General features: G+C 45.3%; 2 protein-coding genes across 2 annotated transcripts in view; both read right to left on the bottom strand.

The window, feature by feature from the left end:
- The window catches only part of LOC107115793 (cytochrome P450 2K1-like), a 15,937-nt gene extending 6,723 nt beyond the window's left edge, over positions 1-9,214 (bottom strand). Inside the window, exons 1-5 of the mRNA XM_015417553.1 lie at positions 9,032-9,214; positions 6,051-6,213; positions 3,262-3,411; positions 2,340-2,500; positions 1,690-1,863 (exon numbers count right to left, since the gene is read on the bottom strand). Coding sequence (XP_015273039.1) covers positions 1,690-1,863; positions 2,340-2,500; positions 3,262-3,411; positions 6,051-6,213; positions 9,032-9,214 — 831 coding nt within the window. The remainder of the gene's footprint in view (positions 1-1,689; positions 1,864-2,339; positions 2,501-3,261; positions 3,412-6,050; positions 6,214-9,031) is intronic.
- A 793-nt stretch (positions 9,215-10,007) lies between these two features.
- LOC107115791 (cytochrome P450 2K4-like) lies at positions 10,008-17,334 on the bottom strand (the record flags this gene model as incomplete). Its single annotated transcript, XM_015417551.1, has 4 exons — positions 10,008-10,088; positions 15,874-16,004; positions 16,658-16,799; positions 17,152-17,334. Coding segments are annotated over 4 exons (537 nt in total), but the record flags the coding sequence as incomplete, so codon positions are not given.
- Between the last annotated feature and the right edge of the window lie 286 nt (positions 17,335-17,620).

Here is a 17,620-nt window from a genome sequence, read left to right as displayed (position 1 = left end):
TTTCCCCCCCATACCTGGAATAAAACATTTTTATGTCAAACACCCGCCTCTCCCCATATCTGAAATGATTTTTAAAAAATTTTCAAACACAGGACTTTCTGCCTTTTTCTGGGGGGCTGCCCCTGGCTCCCTTCCTCCCTCCCTCTAAAGAAAAAGTGTGATTCTACCTGGAATAAAACTTTGCTCATCTTCTTAGAAGTTCAACAAGACATCATCCCCCCCCCTTTCTGGGTCTTTTCCTTCCCCTTCCTCCCCAGAGGAGGAGGAGGGGGAAGGAGTCCTCAGCCAATTGAGGGAAGGCTTTCTTTCTCTCTTCTACCAAGTGGGAACTAGGAGAGACAGGGCAAAAGGAGCTGCGATGTTAGAAACAGGAAGCAGCACAGAGTCAGCTGCTCTCGGGCTGGATTGCAGCCCTGTGTGGGCCTCATCTGAACAGTGGGCTGTATGATTGACACCCCTACTCTAGAGAGACAATATAAAGAGCTAGAGTGACTGATAAGTCAGGACAGACCTGGGTATCCCTCCCTTCCTACTATCCTGTTGCTGTCTCTTTGATGTGTAGATTACCACTCTGAGGGAATCTTCCTTCCTTCCAGCTAAGACCTTGTGTGTGTGTGTGTGTGTCTCCATCTGTCAATCATGACAGCAGGATATGCTTTCCTGTATCTCCCTCCACAGGAGCTGCGGTGGCTCAAGTGGTTAAGACGCTGAACTGCAAGCTGTGGAAGGTCAGTAGTTCAGCAGTTCGAGACCCGAGTGTGCCGCATGACGGAGTGAGCTCCCGTCTCTAGTTCCAGCTCCTGCCAACCTAGCAGTTCGAAAGCAAGAAATTGCAAGTAGATAAATAGGTACCACTTTGGTGGGAAGGTAACAGCGTTCCGTGCACCTTGGTGTTTAGTCATGCCGACCACATAACCATGGAAACGTCTTTGGACAGCGCTGGCTCTTTGGCTTTGAAACGGAGATGAGCACCGCATCCCTAGAGTCAGATTTGACTGGCTTTCGAGCAAGGGAACCTTGACCTTTACCTTATTCCACATATTAAGTGTGGATTTGATTTACCCCGCAGCAGCCTCACACGCATTCTGCCATACCATATGAGCTCCGAATTGCTATAGCTTTGGAAGCTGTGCTGTACCCTTCTTTAGGTCCTTCCCCTCCCCAAACCCCATAATCTCCCAGAATTCTGCAGTTCAGACCCTGCCACCCTACAGTTCCAGGGAGCCTACAGTGGTCTAGATTATGTTGGTGTAAGCCGCCCTATAAGAGAGAGATTTTTTACTGTCCACATCACCACTCTTTTCCTTGCCTCATCCCCCTACCCCAGGGCTTTTTTTTTTAAAAAAAAAATGTACCATTGATATTGTGCTATGGTATATAATAAACTGTGGCCATGATCTGCTAGTTCCTGTAAATTGTCAGCTTTTCATGGATTTTTTAAAGTCAATGATGCCTTTTTTGTTGCAGAGACATAAGGGGAAAGACAACTGGGGAACGGGAGAAAGCAGAATAATGTTTGTGCTGCATATTCAATTTGTGGGTGTTTTTGTGGAAAATCCCAGCTAGTTAGATGGTCAGCTCCCCCTTCCCCCAAGCGAGATTCCTTGCCAGCTGGCCTGGCATTCACGTGCAAAGCGTCTTTAAATCATTGGCTGAGAGAAGTTCACCTGTGATTATCGGCATGTTTACCTCTTGCTGTTGGATTAGGAAAGCATCAATAAAGCTTCTCTGGTCATTCACATCCAGTTCTTTGAGGTGTTTTATGAAGGTGGCCTGTATGAAGGCGTACAGTTCATCCCTGTTCTTAAGGACAGTCTTGCGACCTCCAGAAAGAAAGCCCAGAGCAGGGAACATGTTGTACAGCTGAAAGAATAAAATGTGAGAAAGGAAAAGATCAAGAAATATCCAAATCCTACCGCTGAGACAGAAATCTCAAAGGTGTTTTGAAACTCTCCCATGAGCCCTCCCACTGGTTGCCAGGCTGTGCAACCACTGGCCAATTAGGAAGGGGGTCAAGGGGGTGGGTTGCTGGCATTGCACGCGCTATGATGTCACTTCCAGGCAAAACCACAAGTGACATCATCCTGTGTGCGACATCTTTAAAAAATTTTCTCCCCCTTCTCTTTCAAGCAGCCGCAAGTAAGACACTTAAAGTGGTCCAGTTGCGAAAGGACTGTTCCATATATTTTCTCAAAACACTTCAAATCAGTTGCACGTTTCTCAGAACAAGTTTTGTCTCTGCTATGAAGTCTTAAGTTTGTGCAGGAGACGCACAGTCCTGCTTGTACTGCTTGTACTGGTGTTTCGACCATTTCAAAACCACATTTTAAATAGTTTACCGTGACCGAGGGACTTCCGGTGAGCCGGATGTTTTCATTGACCAAGTTCAGTAATCTTACAAACGTGGGGTCTTCATATTCATATCGCTTGCCGAGTAATATGGACACTATAATATTGGCAACAGCGGCATTCATGATGGTGGTAGTTTCAAATGCTTTTCCTGTAAAAAAAGAAAAGAAAATGACAACATTATGCCATGGAATTAACATCAGTATCATTTGTGCCTCGTGCATTAGCTTGCATGTGCCTGGCTAGTATTTATTATCTGTCCCGTGCTGACACAGAATGCTCTGCAGGGTGCTGAGAAGGAATTATAGACTGTACGTTAAAGTATGGCTTGGGCATTTTTGGTGCCTCCCAAAGGCAAGATAAAAACCCAGCTCACTATTGTGTGCTGCCTCTTTAAGAGGCTGTCCCAGTAGGCCTCAGAGCAAGCAGGAGAGTCCAATCACATTAGTTCCCGCTCAGGGAGCTTGCTTGAAGTGATTGGCTTGTTACTTCCTGGGCTAGCGATACTATTGGATGGATTTGGATCCTAGCCCAGGACGAAGCTTAACATTACAGCTCATTAAGATGTTTCACCACATGTCATGCATTCAAGGCAGCTTTGAATACACTACATGGTTCACAGTGGGTTCTATCTAAATGAGTCGCATTTGGAGAGCAGACTGCAGATATCTCAGAGAGCAGACCGCAGATGGACTGTTGCGGAGACAACCTCATGGTCACACGCACACTCCTAAAATGGAAGATTCTAAGAAAATGCAGGAAGGCAGGGCCCACTGAGATTCTGCAGAACCAGTCCAGGACAACCCTGGCCTAGAGCTCTAGAAACAGCTTCGCTAAGTATTGCTATTGTTAATAGAGAGGCCTCCAGCCAAACAGAACCGGGTGCTGTTTGCTCCGCTACACAAAACTCACCTTCAAAAGAGTCAAACTTCTGTATGAGGAAACGGCACTCCTCGACAATTGTGTCTTCTATGGTGCTCTTGCCCATTCCGAAGTCCCTCAACGTGGTTATTGCAAACCGCCTCATCACTTTCCAGTTCTCACCATTAGAAAACACAATACCTGGAGAGAAACAAAAATAAGGTATATATGCAGAACAGGAGTTGGTTCCTCACGGTTTGGCTCTTGGGCCATAGAAGACCCATCAGCTTGGTTGGAGAAGTTAAAACATTCACCTAGTAATGGGAACTAATATTGGGAATGGGGGTCAGGAGAGAGATAAGTTCCTTGTTTCATTGCAAAATATTTTCAACATCAAGTAGAAGTAGGACAGAGATATAGGAAAGAAATAAACTGCTAACTGCAGGGGTGTCAAACATGTAGCCCACAGGCCAGATGCGGCCTGCAGAGGGCGGAGATCTGGCCCCTGAGCAACCTCCTTCTCCTGCTTCCTTTCCCAGGGCTGCTGCCAGTGTTCCCTCTAAGCTGAGTTGGTGTGAGCTAGCTCACAGTTTTTTAGCCTCCGGCTCACAGATTTTTGCCTTCGCTCAGGAAGGATGGCCTTAACACAAACTAATTTATGCAGCAACCTAATGGCTCGCTCACAACTTTAATGCCCATAGCTCACAAAGTAGGATTTTTGCTCACAAGACTCCTCAGCTTAGAGGGAACATTGTAAAGCCACACTGTAGCTTGCATTTCCTCCAGCTCCCTTGTGGCTTTTTGCTTTTTGTTTCCTGCCTTTTGCCTCCCTCCCCTTTCCCTTGCGCGCTCTCTGATTTCTCTTTCTCTCTCTCTCCCTTTCTCTCTCTCTCTCTCTCTCACACACACAGAGGCACACAGAGAGCTCAGTGGCTGCTTTCTGCTTCATGCGGAAGAGGTACAAAGACAAGTCATTCTCTCTCTCTCTCTCTCTCTCTCTCACACACACACACACACACACACAAAGCTTCTGCTTCCTTCTCCAGGGCTGCTCCTCATCTTTTGGGGAGGGAGGGGAGGAGAGAGAGAACAAAGTTGGAATCCCATTGTAGCTTCAAGACCAACAACGTTTTATTCCAGCTATACGCTTTTGTGTGCAAGCACACGCCTTGGGAGGGAGAGGTTCTTCTAACAAGCACAATGTACATTGAGAAAATTATTTTGGCTTATTCGGAAAAGGTTTTTTTTTAAATTGGACTTTTCTTTCCCTTTCCTGTATCCCTGAACCAAGGCCGCCGCTGTTATGCCAATAAAGGTTTGTTGTTTGTTTGTTGCTCAAAGATGGGAGATCGTGCTGTGTGTGCGTGTAAAGTATCCTTCAGTCACAGCCATCCTATGGCAACCCCATGGGGTTCTGAAGGGAAGAGGCAAAGAGAGGTGCTTTGCCATTGCCTGCCTCTGCGTAGCAACCCTGGAGTGCCTTGGTGGTCTCTCATCCAAGTACCAACCGGGACCAACCCTGCTTAGCTTCCAAGATCAGATGAGATCCGGCTAGCCTGGGCAACTGGCCTTGAACTGTCAGGGCACTGCTGAATTTTTTTTTTTTTAAAAAAAAATCTGAATGTTTCCTCATATGGGGAAAGTGAAAGAGCTGTGTGAGGGAAGTCCTCATACCATAAAGGCAGGGGTCATTTGGGGGGGGACGCGGGGGGACGCCATCCCCCCGGGTGAGGTGCGGGAGGGCGGGGCCTGGAGCTCCCTGCTGGTGCCCGCTGGAGGTCGCCGCCGGCTGTGGGGAGGACACACTTCCGGTGATGTCAGGGGGTGTGGCATATGCTAATGAGTTATGCTAATGAGTCCCCCTAGCTCTTTTTCTATGAAATGACCCCTGCATGAAGGTATGCATCTTCTGCCACTGTTGTTTGTGCCTCTGTTTTTAAACCCTTTCCCCTGTGCTGTTTCCATGATCTCAGTTTCTTGAGGCTTTCCTTTGCCCTCAGGTTTGGGGGGTGGGGGACATAAGTGCTTGTATCAAAATAGTTTAAGCCAGCCCAGTTCTATAGACAGTTGGCATGTCTCCTAGAATAATGTTGCAGGGAGAGAGAAAAGGAAGGGGTAGACCTATTGAAGTTCATGTCATGGGAAGTCATAATGGAAGAGTGCTCTATCCCTGGCCTTGCATAAAGGATGACTGCACAGCCGGCAAGAACAGAGTAGACGGGGTTAAGCTGCGACCTATCCAAGATGCAGTTGTAATTCTGGGAGGTAAGTGGTTGCAGGGGTCATTTCCTGCAGGAGCACGCAGGAGCGGAGCTCCGGCAGTAAAGAGCCCAGGGGGCGGGCACATGCAACAAGCCCCACCCTCTGCTCCCAGCAGCCCTCAGTCAGAGCAAGAAGCAGCCAGGTAAGCTGCAGAGCCCCCCCCCCCCGGCCCAAAACAGTCCAATAGCACCCTTAAGACCAAGTTTTATTCAGGTACAAGCTCTCCCTCCTCTGCGAGGACAGATCTGCACGTTTCCCCCCACCCCCAATAGCTAGCAATCCAGAACAGTCCAGTGGAGCCTGAGCGGTGGGTGTTGCCTTCTGACACACTTCCGGTGCTGTCAGGGGGGGTGGCAAATGTTATGATCATGAGTTATGCTAATGAACTCCTGCCCCTCTTTTTCTACGAAATGACCCCTGAGTGGTTGCATCGAAACAGTTTAAGCCAGTCTAGTTCTATAAATAGAAATACTCCAGTTTGCTTCTCTCCCAGGATACTGTTTGGCACAGACTCTCCGTGGCTGTAAGTTCTACATATGTAAGCAAGACCAGCTACTCTTCAGGAAGAACAACCTCACCGTAGCCATGTTGAAAGTCTTCAAACACTGGGATAATGGGCCTGCCCGCAAAAGCATCTGCCTGATTCACCAAAGCCTCCTTTACAGTCCTGTAGCCTGTCAGAACGACCATTTTCTGGACTCCCAGTTGGATGCTGTAGACAGGGCCGTACTGCTTCGATAACTGAAAGGCAATGAAAGGTAAATGAGAGACATAGTTCCGATCATCCATCTAGGGAATGCTAGGCACATTTGGTAAAAAAATTGTTGACCAGATATATATGCGCACTAGGAGTGTGCATTCGGTTTCCCCGAGCCGAAAATTATACCTGAAAAATACACCCAAGAAAAATGCCAGAAATATCTCTTTAGAGGAGGATAGAGTTGCCAACTCTGGGTTAGGAAAATCCTGGAGTGTTTGGAGTAGAGTTTATGTGTGGAAATGTGCTGTTGAGGCTTTTAATTGCATGGAGGTAAACAGGATCCTATTCAGCCTCTGTTAAAGGGACACAACATTCTTCTCCCAGCACTTGCCAACCCTAGGATCTACTCAGTCCTAGAGTGATACACTAAGCACCAGAAGACCATACATTCTATCCCCATTTAATACATACAAATACACCCAGGCATTTGGGGGGGTTTAAATGGTTGTGCAACAGGTAGAACTTCAAAGTAGAAAGGTGAAAATAGGCTAAGTTTTCTTTATACAGGTACTTTATAGCTTTGAAAAACAAAATTACTGTTTTCCTGATCATACTATGGTCTCCAGGGGAGAAGTTATAAAAGTTAAACATATATTAAGTGTTGTACATGTTTTGCATGTTCAAGTAAGTTTCTCTTGAAATCTTTCAGCTTCTCCCCCCCCCCCACCTTTGAAGGGCATAACAATAAACCAACCATTTGAGACCCCGGTCACATGGGGGGGGGAGCACAGCCAAAGCGCGGCTTTTCTAAGCCGCAGCAAAATATACGCGTGGCGGCGGGATCAGACAGATCCCCCTAGCCGCCGCGCAGTTGCTCCCCGGCATGATCAGATGGCGGGGGGGGGGAGCCACGGGACGGAGAGCGAGGCAGCCAGCTGTGCATGTGCGGACATGCGCAGTTTGGCCGGGAGCCTCGAATGCTGCGGAAGACGGGTGCGCCGGCGATCCCACGGCCGCTCTTGCTGTGGCGCTTCAGTTAGGTAGTACTCTTTTCTAGTTTGTTTTTTAAAGTACCCATAAGGTACACTTTTATTATTTTTCATATTATACACCAACAAACAAACATACTACATAACAAACATCCACTTACACTCATAAAACATACAAAGAGATCAGTATATTTTCTTATAACTCTATTACCATATTTAAAGAATTTCTATAAGTTTGCTTAAGTTTCTGTATACTCTTCTCTTTTTACCATAGTTTCTATTTAACTTTAAAAGATTAATAATACCAAAAATTTCATTACTTTAAGCTATGCATTTATATTGTACCAATCATACAGTTTTTTCCACGTCTTTTGAAATGTTGGGTCTGTTGTCCCTCTCATCAACGATGACAATTTATCATTTTCAGCCGTCTCCAACAGTTTATTCACATATTCTTGCTTCTTTGGTTTTCTTGGGTTTTTTTTTTTTTTTTGATGCGTGTTTCCCCCCAGAAAGGACGGATTGGGGACAGGTGCGCTCCGCTTCCCAGATGTTGCGGTGTGATCGCGCCCTGAGTAGATATCTTTGCACACAGGACACCCACAAAAAAACCAACACACCAGGGGAAGACTAAGTTGGATCGCTTCTCCCTAACATCTAGTTTTCCATGGGCAGAAGAGCTTATTTCATTTTATGAATTGATTCTCCACTTTTCTCTCCAATGGGCACCTAGAGGAGCTTACACCAACAGGATCTCCTGCCTGGCTGCTGAGTTGCAGATTCCCTTCCTTTCCTTTCAAACCTCTCTGGCTGCATTGGAGAACGATGTATATGTGTGTTGTCACTTTATCAAGCCACAGGGGGAAGACAGAGCATGTGTATGGAGCTTGGCCTCCCTAGTTGCAGGTCTCTGGTATTTTCTCGGACAGAAAGGGCAAAGACTGGATTGTCCAGTTCAATACATCCAGCACTGCCCTTTCCCAAGGGAAGGAATCATCCTGCAGATGTGGTTTACACGGAATCCAGAGAAGTAGGACTACAACCCTATGCATCTTAACCTAAGATGAACCGTTTGCCCCTGAGATGCAAGTTTTCTATCTGTAGGGAGGTTTTTTGAAAAATTAAAGCAGCATCCAAACATATAAATTTACCCATCTATAGGTCTTGGTGCTAGCACCTGGAAACACTGGCTGTGACTTGAGGGCACTTTCCACCACTACCTTTCTTCTCCCTTAGCTTGTAGGAATTTGTTGGCCTAATAAACTTAACAGCTTTCCCTGCCTTCCAAATCAAGGTATGACTGCTGGGGTTTCAAGGAAGGTCTAATTTGAGTCCCAATAAGGGCAATCTTAAGAACACAGTAAGCTTCACTGAATAGACCTGAGCGAGATTCCGAGTTGACTCAGTGGTGCACGATCCCCCTCGAACATAGCTGCGATTCCAACTTTCTATATTTCCACTATTATTAATTTCTGTATTTTTGCTATCATTTCCCGTCCCCCAACTCAATTTTCAATATCTTCTGTTAGAACAGCAATAAGATATGAAGTCCATTTCAACTGGATTATGGACTCTCCAGGAATAGATCAGATCTAAATTCTGGGGAAAGGGGTTTTGAGGAATGTTTGGTTTAACTTGGTAGAGGTCTATGGATTTATTCCTGGCACTGTAATGGTTCAGTTATACAGAGTGCAGTTACAGCAGTAATTACTTCTGATATATCAATTACATTTTACTAATGCATAAGCAAATTATGCAATGTATGTCTTCACATTAATGCTCACACTTGGGATGGAGAAACTTAAAGTCTCTCTGCCCTACGAGATCAGCACAAGACAGGGATCTAGAACAGAACTAACAAGAAGGTTACCTTCATCATGGTTCTGTAAGGCCTCTTCACATCCATGAGGTGGAGGTTTCCAATGAGCGGTAATGGGCGTGGTCCTGGTGGGAGATTTTTGCCACTGCCCTTCCAGAAATCACTCCTTTTCCAAAGGAATGCAAGTGCTAGGGCAAGTAGGAACAACACAGAAATAGGATCCATCCAATCCATTTCCTGCTAACAAGAAGTTGCTTGTAGAGGTTACAGAGAAATTTGCTATGGAGGGCTGTTTCTATCCACTGAAATGAGCAGCACGATTTTCTTTATATAGTCCTGGCCCAGTATAAGCTCTCACCAATCATCCAACCCATGCCTTTTTAAAGAAATATTCTCCAATGTTCTGTGTGCTCCATCTATAAAAACCCTGTGTTTGAATGGGTGGTGTCTAATTCATCAAATGGAAACTTGACAGAAGAGGTCTAAACTCTCTTGACTCCAGACTGAACATCCAGTGCCTTCTTACCTGGAAGGCTAAGCTAGTTAATGATCTACTGGGTCAAAAGAGTTGTGTTGCCAATGAATAGTTGGGTTAACTACCTAACTTGTTGTTATTAAGACATTTCCGACAGTTGAACATGACTTTCTGAACTGTTTTCCCATTGTATACATGACAAATATTTTGAAATGAATGTAAGACACCTGCTCCATTTCAGCCTGTCTAGATATGAGGGGTGCAAAGGGAGAGAGATGTGCATTTTTTTGTAGTGCGACTTGTAACTTCCGGAGTCGTGTGATGTGCACAAAAGTTTTAAAGAAGTGGCTCATTGTTGGGTCATTTTAATGTTAACATCCTGTATCTTTGTTATTGATATTGCACATCCCTTTTTAAAAAATCTATTAATTTATTTCAAATTATTTCAAATTTGGGGAAACTATTTCTGGCTGTAATCCCCCCCCCCCGGATCTACCTGAGATAAAATTCTGTGTGACTGATAACCCTGTATCCAAGGAATCCTCCTGCCTCTCAAATTGCAGACAAAGAGGAGAAAGTCTTGCCATTTTCACAATAGCACACTTCACGGTACCATTTGATTTCTGATACAGTCTAAGCAGAAAGAAGGAGAAAATTGAGGTACGTTTGCGGTGGATGCAAAATGATTGAAAAGACAGCAGAATACTTAGAGACTGCTGTAACTCAGTCATTCTTGGCCATTTTTTGTGTAAAATATTCTTAGCTTTCACCAGGCACATTCCTTGTACAGTATTCTGAGATTACAAATTGTCATGTTGGAATTTTCAGGCTTTATAATGGCAGAGCATTGAAACTCAACTGTATTGTTTTCCTCTCTGTAGTTTAACCCCTGCTATGTAACACCTGTAAGAGCACCTCTCTGTAATGCTCTGAAATAACCTGTATAATGCTCCCTCCTTGACATCCTTAGCGTTTACTGATGACCTTTGCTGCCACCTTTAGACCTCTTGGTTTAACCTGAAGAAATGGATGAGTTATTTAGCTTGGGTAGAATGACAGGACAGTTATCGCCTGGAGGTGACTGTGAGTCAACAGGGAATCCTTTATTCTAAACAAAATGGCTGCTTTTGCTTTAACAGAAATATAGTTTCCTAAGAAGTGTAAAAACGTAATTGATTCAGTGTAGTTGAAAAGCGTAATGGTGTACACCAGTCTGGTGTAGTGGTTAAGTGCGCGGACTCTAATCTGGGAGAACCGGGTTTGATTCCCCACTCCTCCACTTGCACCTGGCTGGATGACCTTGGGCAAGCCGTAGTTCTGATAAGAGTTGTTCTTGAAAAAGAGCCATTTCTGTCAAGAGCTCTCTCAGCCCCACCTACCTCACAGGGTGTCTGTAGTGGGGAGGGGAAGGGAAAGGAGTTTGTAAGCCGCTCTGAGACACCTTTGGGTAGTGAATGGCGGGGTATAAATCCAATCTCCTCCTCCTCCTCCTCCTCCTCCTCCTCCTCCTCTTCTTCTTCTAAATCTGCTAGTTTTCTGGTTGCAAGGTAGGCGCAGGACCTAGCTAAATAGACCTAGCTACATAGCCACAAAGGCTAACTTTTCCTCTCTTTTTTTTTTTGACACACTCACATTAGAACCACAGAGAAATTCTCCTATAAATAATGAGTGGACAGCTTATTAGAACTTAGAGGTGGGAGAGACTCTGGGAGAAGCCATCCCCCATTAGATCAGGTGCCATTCATGAGTACTTGATTCTGCACTCTCCAACATAGTAGGGGCAAAGCCAGGCACATCAGCGGATGACCACTTCCTCTTTGCCATCACTGAGAAGATCCAGCCTGCTTTTGTTCCCGGCCATTGAAGTTGATTCAGGGGTGCCCAGGGCTATTTTTGGGCATTAACGCACAGGAACGGAGTTCCGGCTGGCTCCCAAGCTGGCCACGCCCAGCAGGAACTCATTAGCATAATAGGCCACACTCAACAGCAGAAACTCATTCGGATTGGCTACAATTAGGGGTGTGTGGCCTAACATGCAAAAAGCCCTGGGTTTTGACAACAAACAAGGTAAAGAGAATAAGAAGCAATAGGTGGGTGTGGCTGGATGACCACACTTCTGGTAACATGGGGGTGTGGCCTAATATGCAAATGATCTGTGCTGTCAGGGTGTGGCCTAATATGCTAATGAGTTCCTGCTGGGCTTTTTCTACAAAAAAAGCCCTGGGGGTGCCCAAGTAAAGTAGTGGCTTTATGTTCATTACTGGGTTGTTCATCATTTGCTAGCATACCATGGTATAAACCGATTTAAATCCTAAATCTAGCCAGTATTGTGAGTGTTGTTTATCTTGATCTCACTTTGATTCTGCAAAGATCCTGGCACACAATAAATTACTTGGTGGAGAGGAACACCAACACGGTGGAGGGCGAGAAGATCTCAGCCATAATTCTTTGGTTTTTTCAAAATTTGCCCTTACCGCTTATGACTAGGAAGGTGAGAGAGTGACTGAGAGGGAGAGGTTCAGGATCCAAGACAAATACTTGAGTCGATTTTAGTATCGTGAGAAAAGCGAATGTTAAGGAATCAGTTCCATGGTTGTTTCCATTGGTTTCGGTGCAAAGCTGATTTCTGGATCAAGTCATCCGCACAGCTCCATTCTGCTTGTTTTCCGGACACACTAATCTGGTACAGAATGTTGAGAACGGGCTCCTAGAAGATTCCCACATTCCCAGCACAGTGAACCTGCTGGTGGTTGGTACTGCCTCTTATGAATAGCTGTTTCTTATGTATAGGACATATGCATGTAAATTCTCCTACACACACACACACACACACACACAGAGTTACTATATATTTAGATTGCTACTTATGAGAAAAATAAAAGGTCCCAGATACTGTGAGCCTAAAACAAGTAATAGCTTTTTACACCCACACCCACACACCCATACCATGATTATTCTTCTATACATTGCGGGCTCTCACAGGGTTGCCCGTCTTTCTCTGGCAACAGGCAGGTTGGGGGGCAGATCCTGCTTTGAAATCTGTGTCACGCAACATGACAACATCACTTCCGGGTGAAGGCCAAGATGTATTGAGTTTGGTGTCCTTTTGAAGTGGTTCACTGAGAAGGGTGCAGGGAGCTCTACACTGTGATGGTTCTCTTCTCATTTGAACAACAGGTTTCGCAAGGAGATATGGGTGGACTACTGTTTGGCCCCTTGAGTCTGGAATATGCGGGACCTAGTGGGATAGCTATTCTTTTCCCCATGCAGTTCAAAATTCACATAAAGGTTCTGGAAGAGGTTGTCTGGCAATTTAGATTGGGCCAGAGCCCATTTGGGACGGGAGCGGGACGGAACAGGGGCGGAGCAAACGGACGCGATCCCACCTCAACATCTGGGGAGCGTGCCGTCTCCGTCCCTGATCCGGCCCAAATGGCGATACCCCGCTGCAAAAACGAACCACCTATCTAGGTGGTTGCAGCCGTCTGGAGCGCCCCAAGCCGGCCGTGGGATCGGCGGCGCGTCCTTGCGCCGCCGCATCCCAACCCCCGGGCGTACTGCGCATGCTCGGGCATGCGCAGTTCGGCAGCCTCCCCCTCCCATCGGGCTCGTCCTCCCCGGCATCTGCTCTTGCCGGGGAGAAGAGGCGCTGCGGCCAGGGGATCCGTGGGATCCCGCCGCAGTGTCTCAACGTTGGAGCGGCTCTATTAGCCGCACTTTTGCTTCGTGGTTTCCCTGCCGTATGGCAGGGGCCTCAAACAAGCTATCATTAAACCAATTATCATATATTGTTATAGGTTTTCAGGTGAGTTAAAATATGGCAATTATTTCCTTATATCTTTGTGGTATAGTGGAGACTGGAATAATAGGTTTTGAGAGTGCTGCTTCTATGAAATCTACCCATTTGGAATAAAACAAAGATTGTTTTTTAAAGCTATTCGCAGTTGGCATCGATGTCGTTATTTTTTCTAAAGTATAGTGTTCCCACACTTTCCCCAGCTTTCTCCTGTTCAGTGGAAGTCCTGTTGTCTGAAGATGGTAAGGAGCTGGGAATATAGTAGCCACATAAACCTATGGCAACCAATTTGCTAGAATAATATAAAAGTTATGGAAGCAAAGGCAACTGTCAAATTATGTTTTATTATGACTAAAGCTGGCAACTTTAATATGCACAGCATTTTATGCACAGTATTTCATCATTTTAATGACAGGTACATATCACTATTAACAAGGGCCATTCATCTGCCTCTGATAATAAGAGACAGATGTGCCATCAAAGCTGGTGGCTAAGCCATTGTGTGATTGCAAGCCAAACGAATCAATGAATGTTCAGAATGTTGGTATCTTACCATTCTACTTAGCCAGTATGGAGCTCTCTGGGAGGAAATCCTTCTGCCTGCAGAAACACCCCACTGGATCAAAGCCAGTACCTTTCATTTTCCGCATCTCTTTCTCAACCACAAAAATGGTTTCACCAAGAAATCAGTTGCGTTTGCTTACTCATTCAGTGAATCGTGGTCTTTGTTTTAGATATCCTTCTCTGACTTGAGGCAGTGTAATTGCTCAGACAAATTCCAGAATTATTTATTTATTTATCCCATCTGTATCCTGCCCTCCCTGCAATGGAGGCTCAGGGTGGCTCGCAATCAGTACATAAATACAATTAAAACAACATAAAATCAACCAAAACAATTCCATTATAGTTAATACAATTTCGTAAAGTGCTGAAGATGTTAGTTAGTTAATCAGGATGGCGTACTTTCAGAGTTTACTTCCAAATCTTAGATATCGTTTTGCTCAAGATCTTCCTGTAGCTCAAGCTAGATGTCAACAACGAAGGCTAGGTGTCAAAAACCGAGGGCCAGGGCTCTATAGTGGTGGTGGCTCCCTAGCCGAAAGCCTGGTGGAAGAGCTCTGTCTTGCAGGCCCTGCGGAACTGTAAGAGATCTTGCAGGGCCCTGATCTCCACCAGGATGGGGCCACCACTGAGAAAGCCCTGGCCCTAGTAGTAGCAAGCATGACATCCTTGGGGCCTGGGAAGGTCAGTCAATTTTGAGATCTCGACCGTACTGCCCTCTGGGGTATATATGGGAAAAGGCAGTCCTGCAGTTATGTCAGACCCTGGCCATATACGGCTTTAAAGGTGAGGACCAGCACCTTGAAGCGGATTTGGTATGCTATTGGCAGCCAGTGAAGTGTCCTCAGCAAAGGCTGGATGTGCTCCCACCTGGGGAGACCCATCAGAAGCCTGGCTGTGGTATTAGCAGAATGGGTCAGAAAACCAAGTGGCCTTTCATGTTTGCGAAGCAGGTTTCATGTGCAAAATCCAACGCTAACGATATTTATTTTGTCTACATAGCTGGTACCACTGGAAGGATCTCACTTGGAAGGATATGATATGTGTAGCTCACTTTGACTGTTTTGGGGGATTGAAAGACACCTGTAGTGTGTCGGTACAAGAAATCAGAGACAGAAACACTGTTGTTTTCTGTATACAGCAAACAATTCAAGACGTGAATTCCACACTTTGAACGAAGTTGTTGCTGCTGCTAAATTAGACTTGTTCGGCCACCCTTCCCAGAGAGCAGTGGTCAAGACTGCTTATATCAATAAAAATACAATAATACTAGGTTTAAAATGGCATGAAAATTCAACAAGCGCAGTAAAACAGGACAATCCAAGATGGAGATAAATTTCCAATACCTGCTTGCCCCCTAAGTTAAGTGAAATGCAGAGCAGTGGCGGGGGGTAGGATGTGAGAGTGCTATGCCATTGCTGTCCTCATCCAAATGCCTGGTGGGACATCTCTGCCTTGCAAGCTGTATGGAATGGTAACAGATCCTGTAGAGCGTGGATATCCTCAGGCAGATAGCCAGTTTGGTGTAGTGGTTAAGTGTGCGGACTCTAATCTGGGAGAACCGGGTTTGAGTCCCCACTCCTCCACTTACACCTGCTGATGTGACCTTGGGTCAGTCACAAGCTCTGGCACAGCTGTCCTTGAAAAAGAGCAGTTTGTGTCAGAGCTCTCTCAGCCCCACCTACCTCACAGGGTGTCTGTTGTGGGGAGGGGAAGGGAAAGGAGTTTGTAAGCCGCTCTGAGACTCCAAGTGAAGGGCGGGGTATAAATCCAATCTCTTCTTTTTCTTCTTCTTCTTTCGGGCTGGAAACCACCAGGAGGTTCTTATTTCCAGATCGTAATGTCTCTGATTCAGCTTGTAGGGGTTCCACAGATAAGTATATTAAACACAAATGTTTGTGACAAAGCATAGTCCGGTTCTGCTGAATCTAAAATGTCCTTATTAAGGAAAAAGGTGCCGAAGAGGAGAGTGGTATACACAGGGGAGCTAAGTATGGTTGGATGTTAAGAACGTGGCAAAGCACAGAATTTGAAGGGTATTGGAGACAGACTTAACCCAACTGCAGGGGTGAGGTCCAGATCTTCTTTAGACATACCAGGGGCTGGCTGGAAAGTGAATCTCTGCAGGAGACTCGCAAAGAAGAGGAAGAGCTCCATTCTGGCCAGGTTCTCACCAGCACACACTCGCCGACCTGTGACAATATAGACAGGAAAGGGAAACCCTTTTTATTAAACTTGGTTATAAAGCTTTATGCCATTACCCCAATGGAATGATGGCCAAACTAACTTACCATAAAGAGAAAAAAATTAAATATGAAGGCAGACTAAAGCATCAGAATGATATAGGTAAAGGTAAAGGTTCCCTTGCTCGAAAGCCAGCCGAATCCGACTTTAGGGTTGCGGTGCTCATCTCCGTTTCAAAGCCGAAGAGCCAGCGCTGTCCGAAGACGTTTCTGTGGTCATGTGGCTGGCATGACTAAACACCAAGGCGCACGGAATGCTGTTACCTTCCCACTGAAGTGGTACCTATTTATCTACTTGCAATTTCTTGCTTTCAAACTGCTAGGTTGGCACAGGAGCTGGAACCAGAGACGGGAGCTCACTCCGTCATGCGGCACACTCGGGTCTCGAACTGCTGAACTACTGACCTTCCACAGCCTGCAGTTCAGCGCCTTAACCACTTGAGCCACCACAGCTCCGCCAGAATGATATAGTAATGAGGAATAACACTAATCTTGAATGACAAGGGGAGAAATTGCCAGCTGGGATGGTGTTCTTTCAGTTAATGGACTTGGGTACATGATCTGTTACTTAAACCCACAGTGATCCATCTAAAAGGACTTACCTGCAGAGAAAGGCAGGAAGGCATCTCTCTTGACAAACTTCCCTTCAGAATCGAGGAAGTGCTCAGGATAGAATTTAAAGGGTTTCTCCCACTCAGATTCATCGTACAGCACAGAGTACATTAACGGAATGATTTGCATTCCCTAAAAAAAGGCAAAGTGGTGAGTTATTGAAGAAAATAGCCCATCAAGTACATTAGCTAGCCTTCAAAGAAAATACCATCTTACAAAGAGAGTTACACAAAAATTCAAATGCAATGAAAGCAAAATAAAAAAATGACTTGGATGGACAGTGTTTTCAGAATTTGATTTTTTTTTGGCACAATCCAGGCAAAATCAGGCACTTTCTTATTGTTTCCATTAGAGAAACTTATGGGACATAGAAGGACTTCATTAACTCACTCTCTTATTCCATGAACTTAAATGTTCATTGCAAAAAAATTCACAAATGTGCCATATTCAACTGAACAATGAATATAAAGCAAAGAACAATCACCTTTGGGATGAAGTAGTCTCCAAGTGTGACGTCTGCAGTGGTGGCATGTGGCACGCCGGTCGGGTCAAGAATCCCAAACCTCTGAACCTCGTGAACCACCGCATCTGTATATGGCAGTTTTGCTCGGTGCTCTGTCCTTGGCTGAGCAGACCCGATGACTGTTTCTATTTCTTCTTGCACTTTCTACGAACATACACAACCTTTCCCCCCAATGGATTCAATTTCTGTTTCAGATTTTGAATTATTCCCTAAATATACTGGTCCATCTTAATTAGTATAAATGGATCTTGCATTCTTCTTTTGAAAAAGTGTCCTCAGTTAGAGATCTGGTGAGGAGGGGGCCTCTGAAGCTTGTAAAAAATCAACAAAATTATGTGTTGCTTCTGACTCAGTAAGCAAAAGGGAGAGCTTAATCTTTATTTCAACTACAGTCCTCTCCTTTTATTTCAATGAAAGTGTTATCCTTATC

The sequence above is a fragment of the Gekko japonicus genome, unplaced genomic scaffold (assembly GCF_001447785.1).
Source record: "Gekko japonicus isolate JY-2015 unplaced genomic scaffold, Gekko_japonicus_V1.1 scaffold5774, whole genome shotgun sequence".
Lineage (NCBI taxonomy): Eukaryota > Metazoa > Chordata > Lepidosauria > Squamata > Gekkonidae > Gekko > Gekko japonicus.
This window is presented reverse-complemented; position numbering and strand designations above follow the sequence as displayed.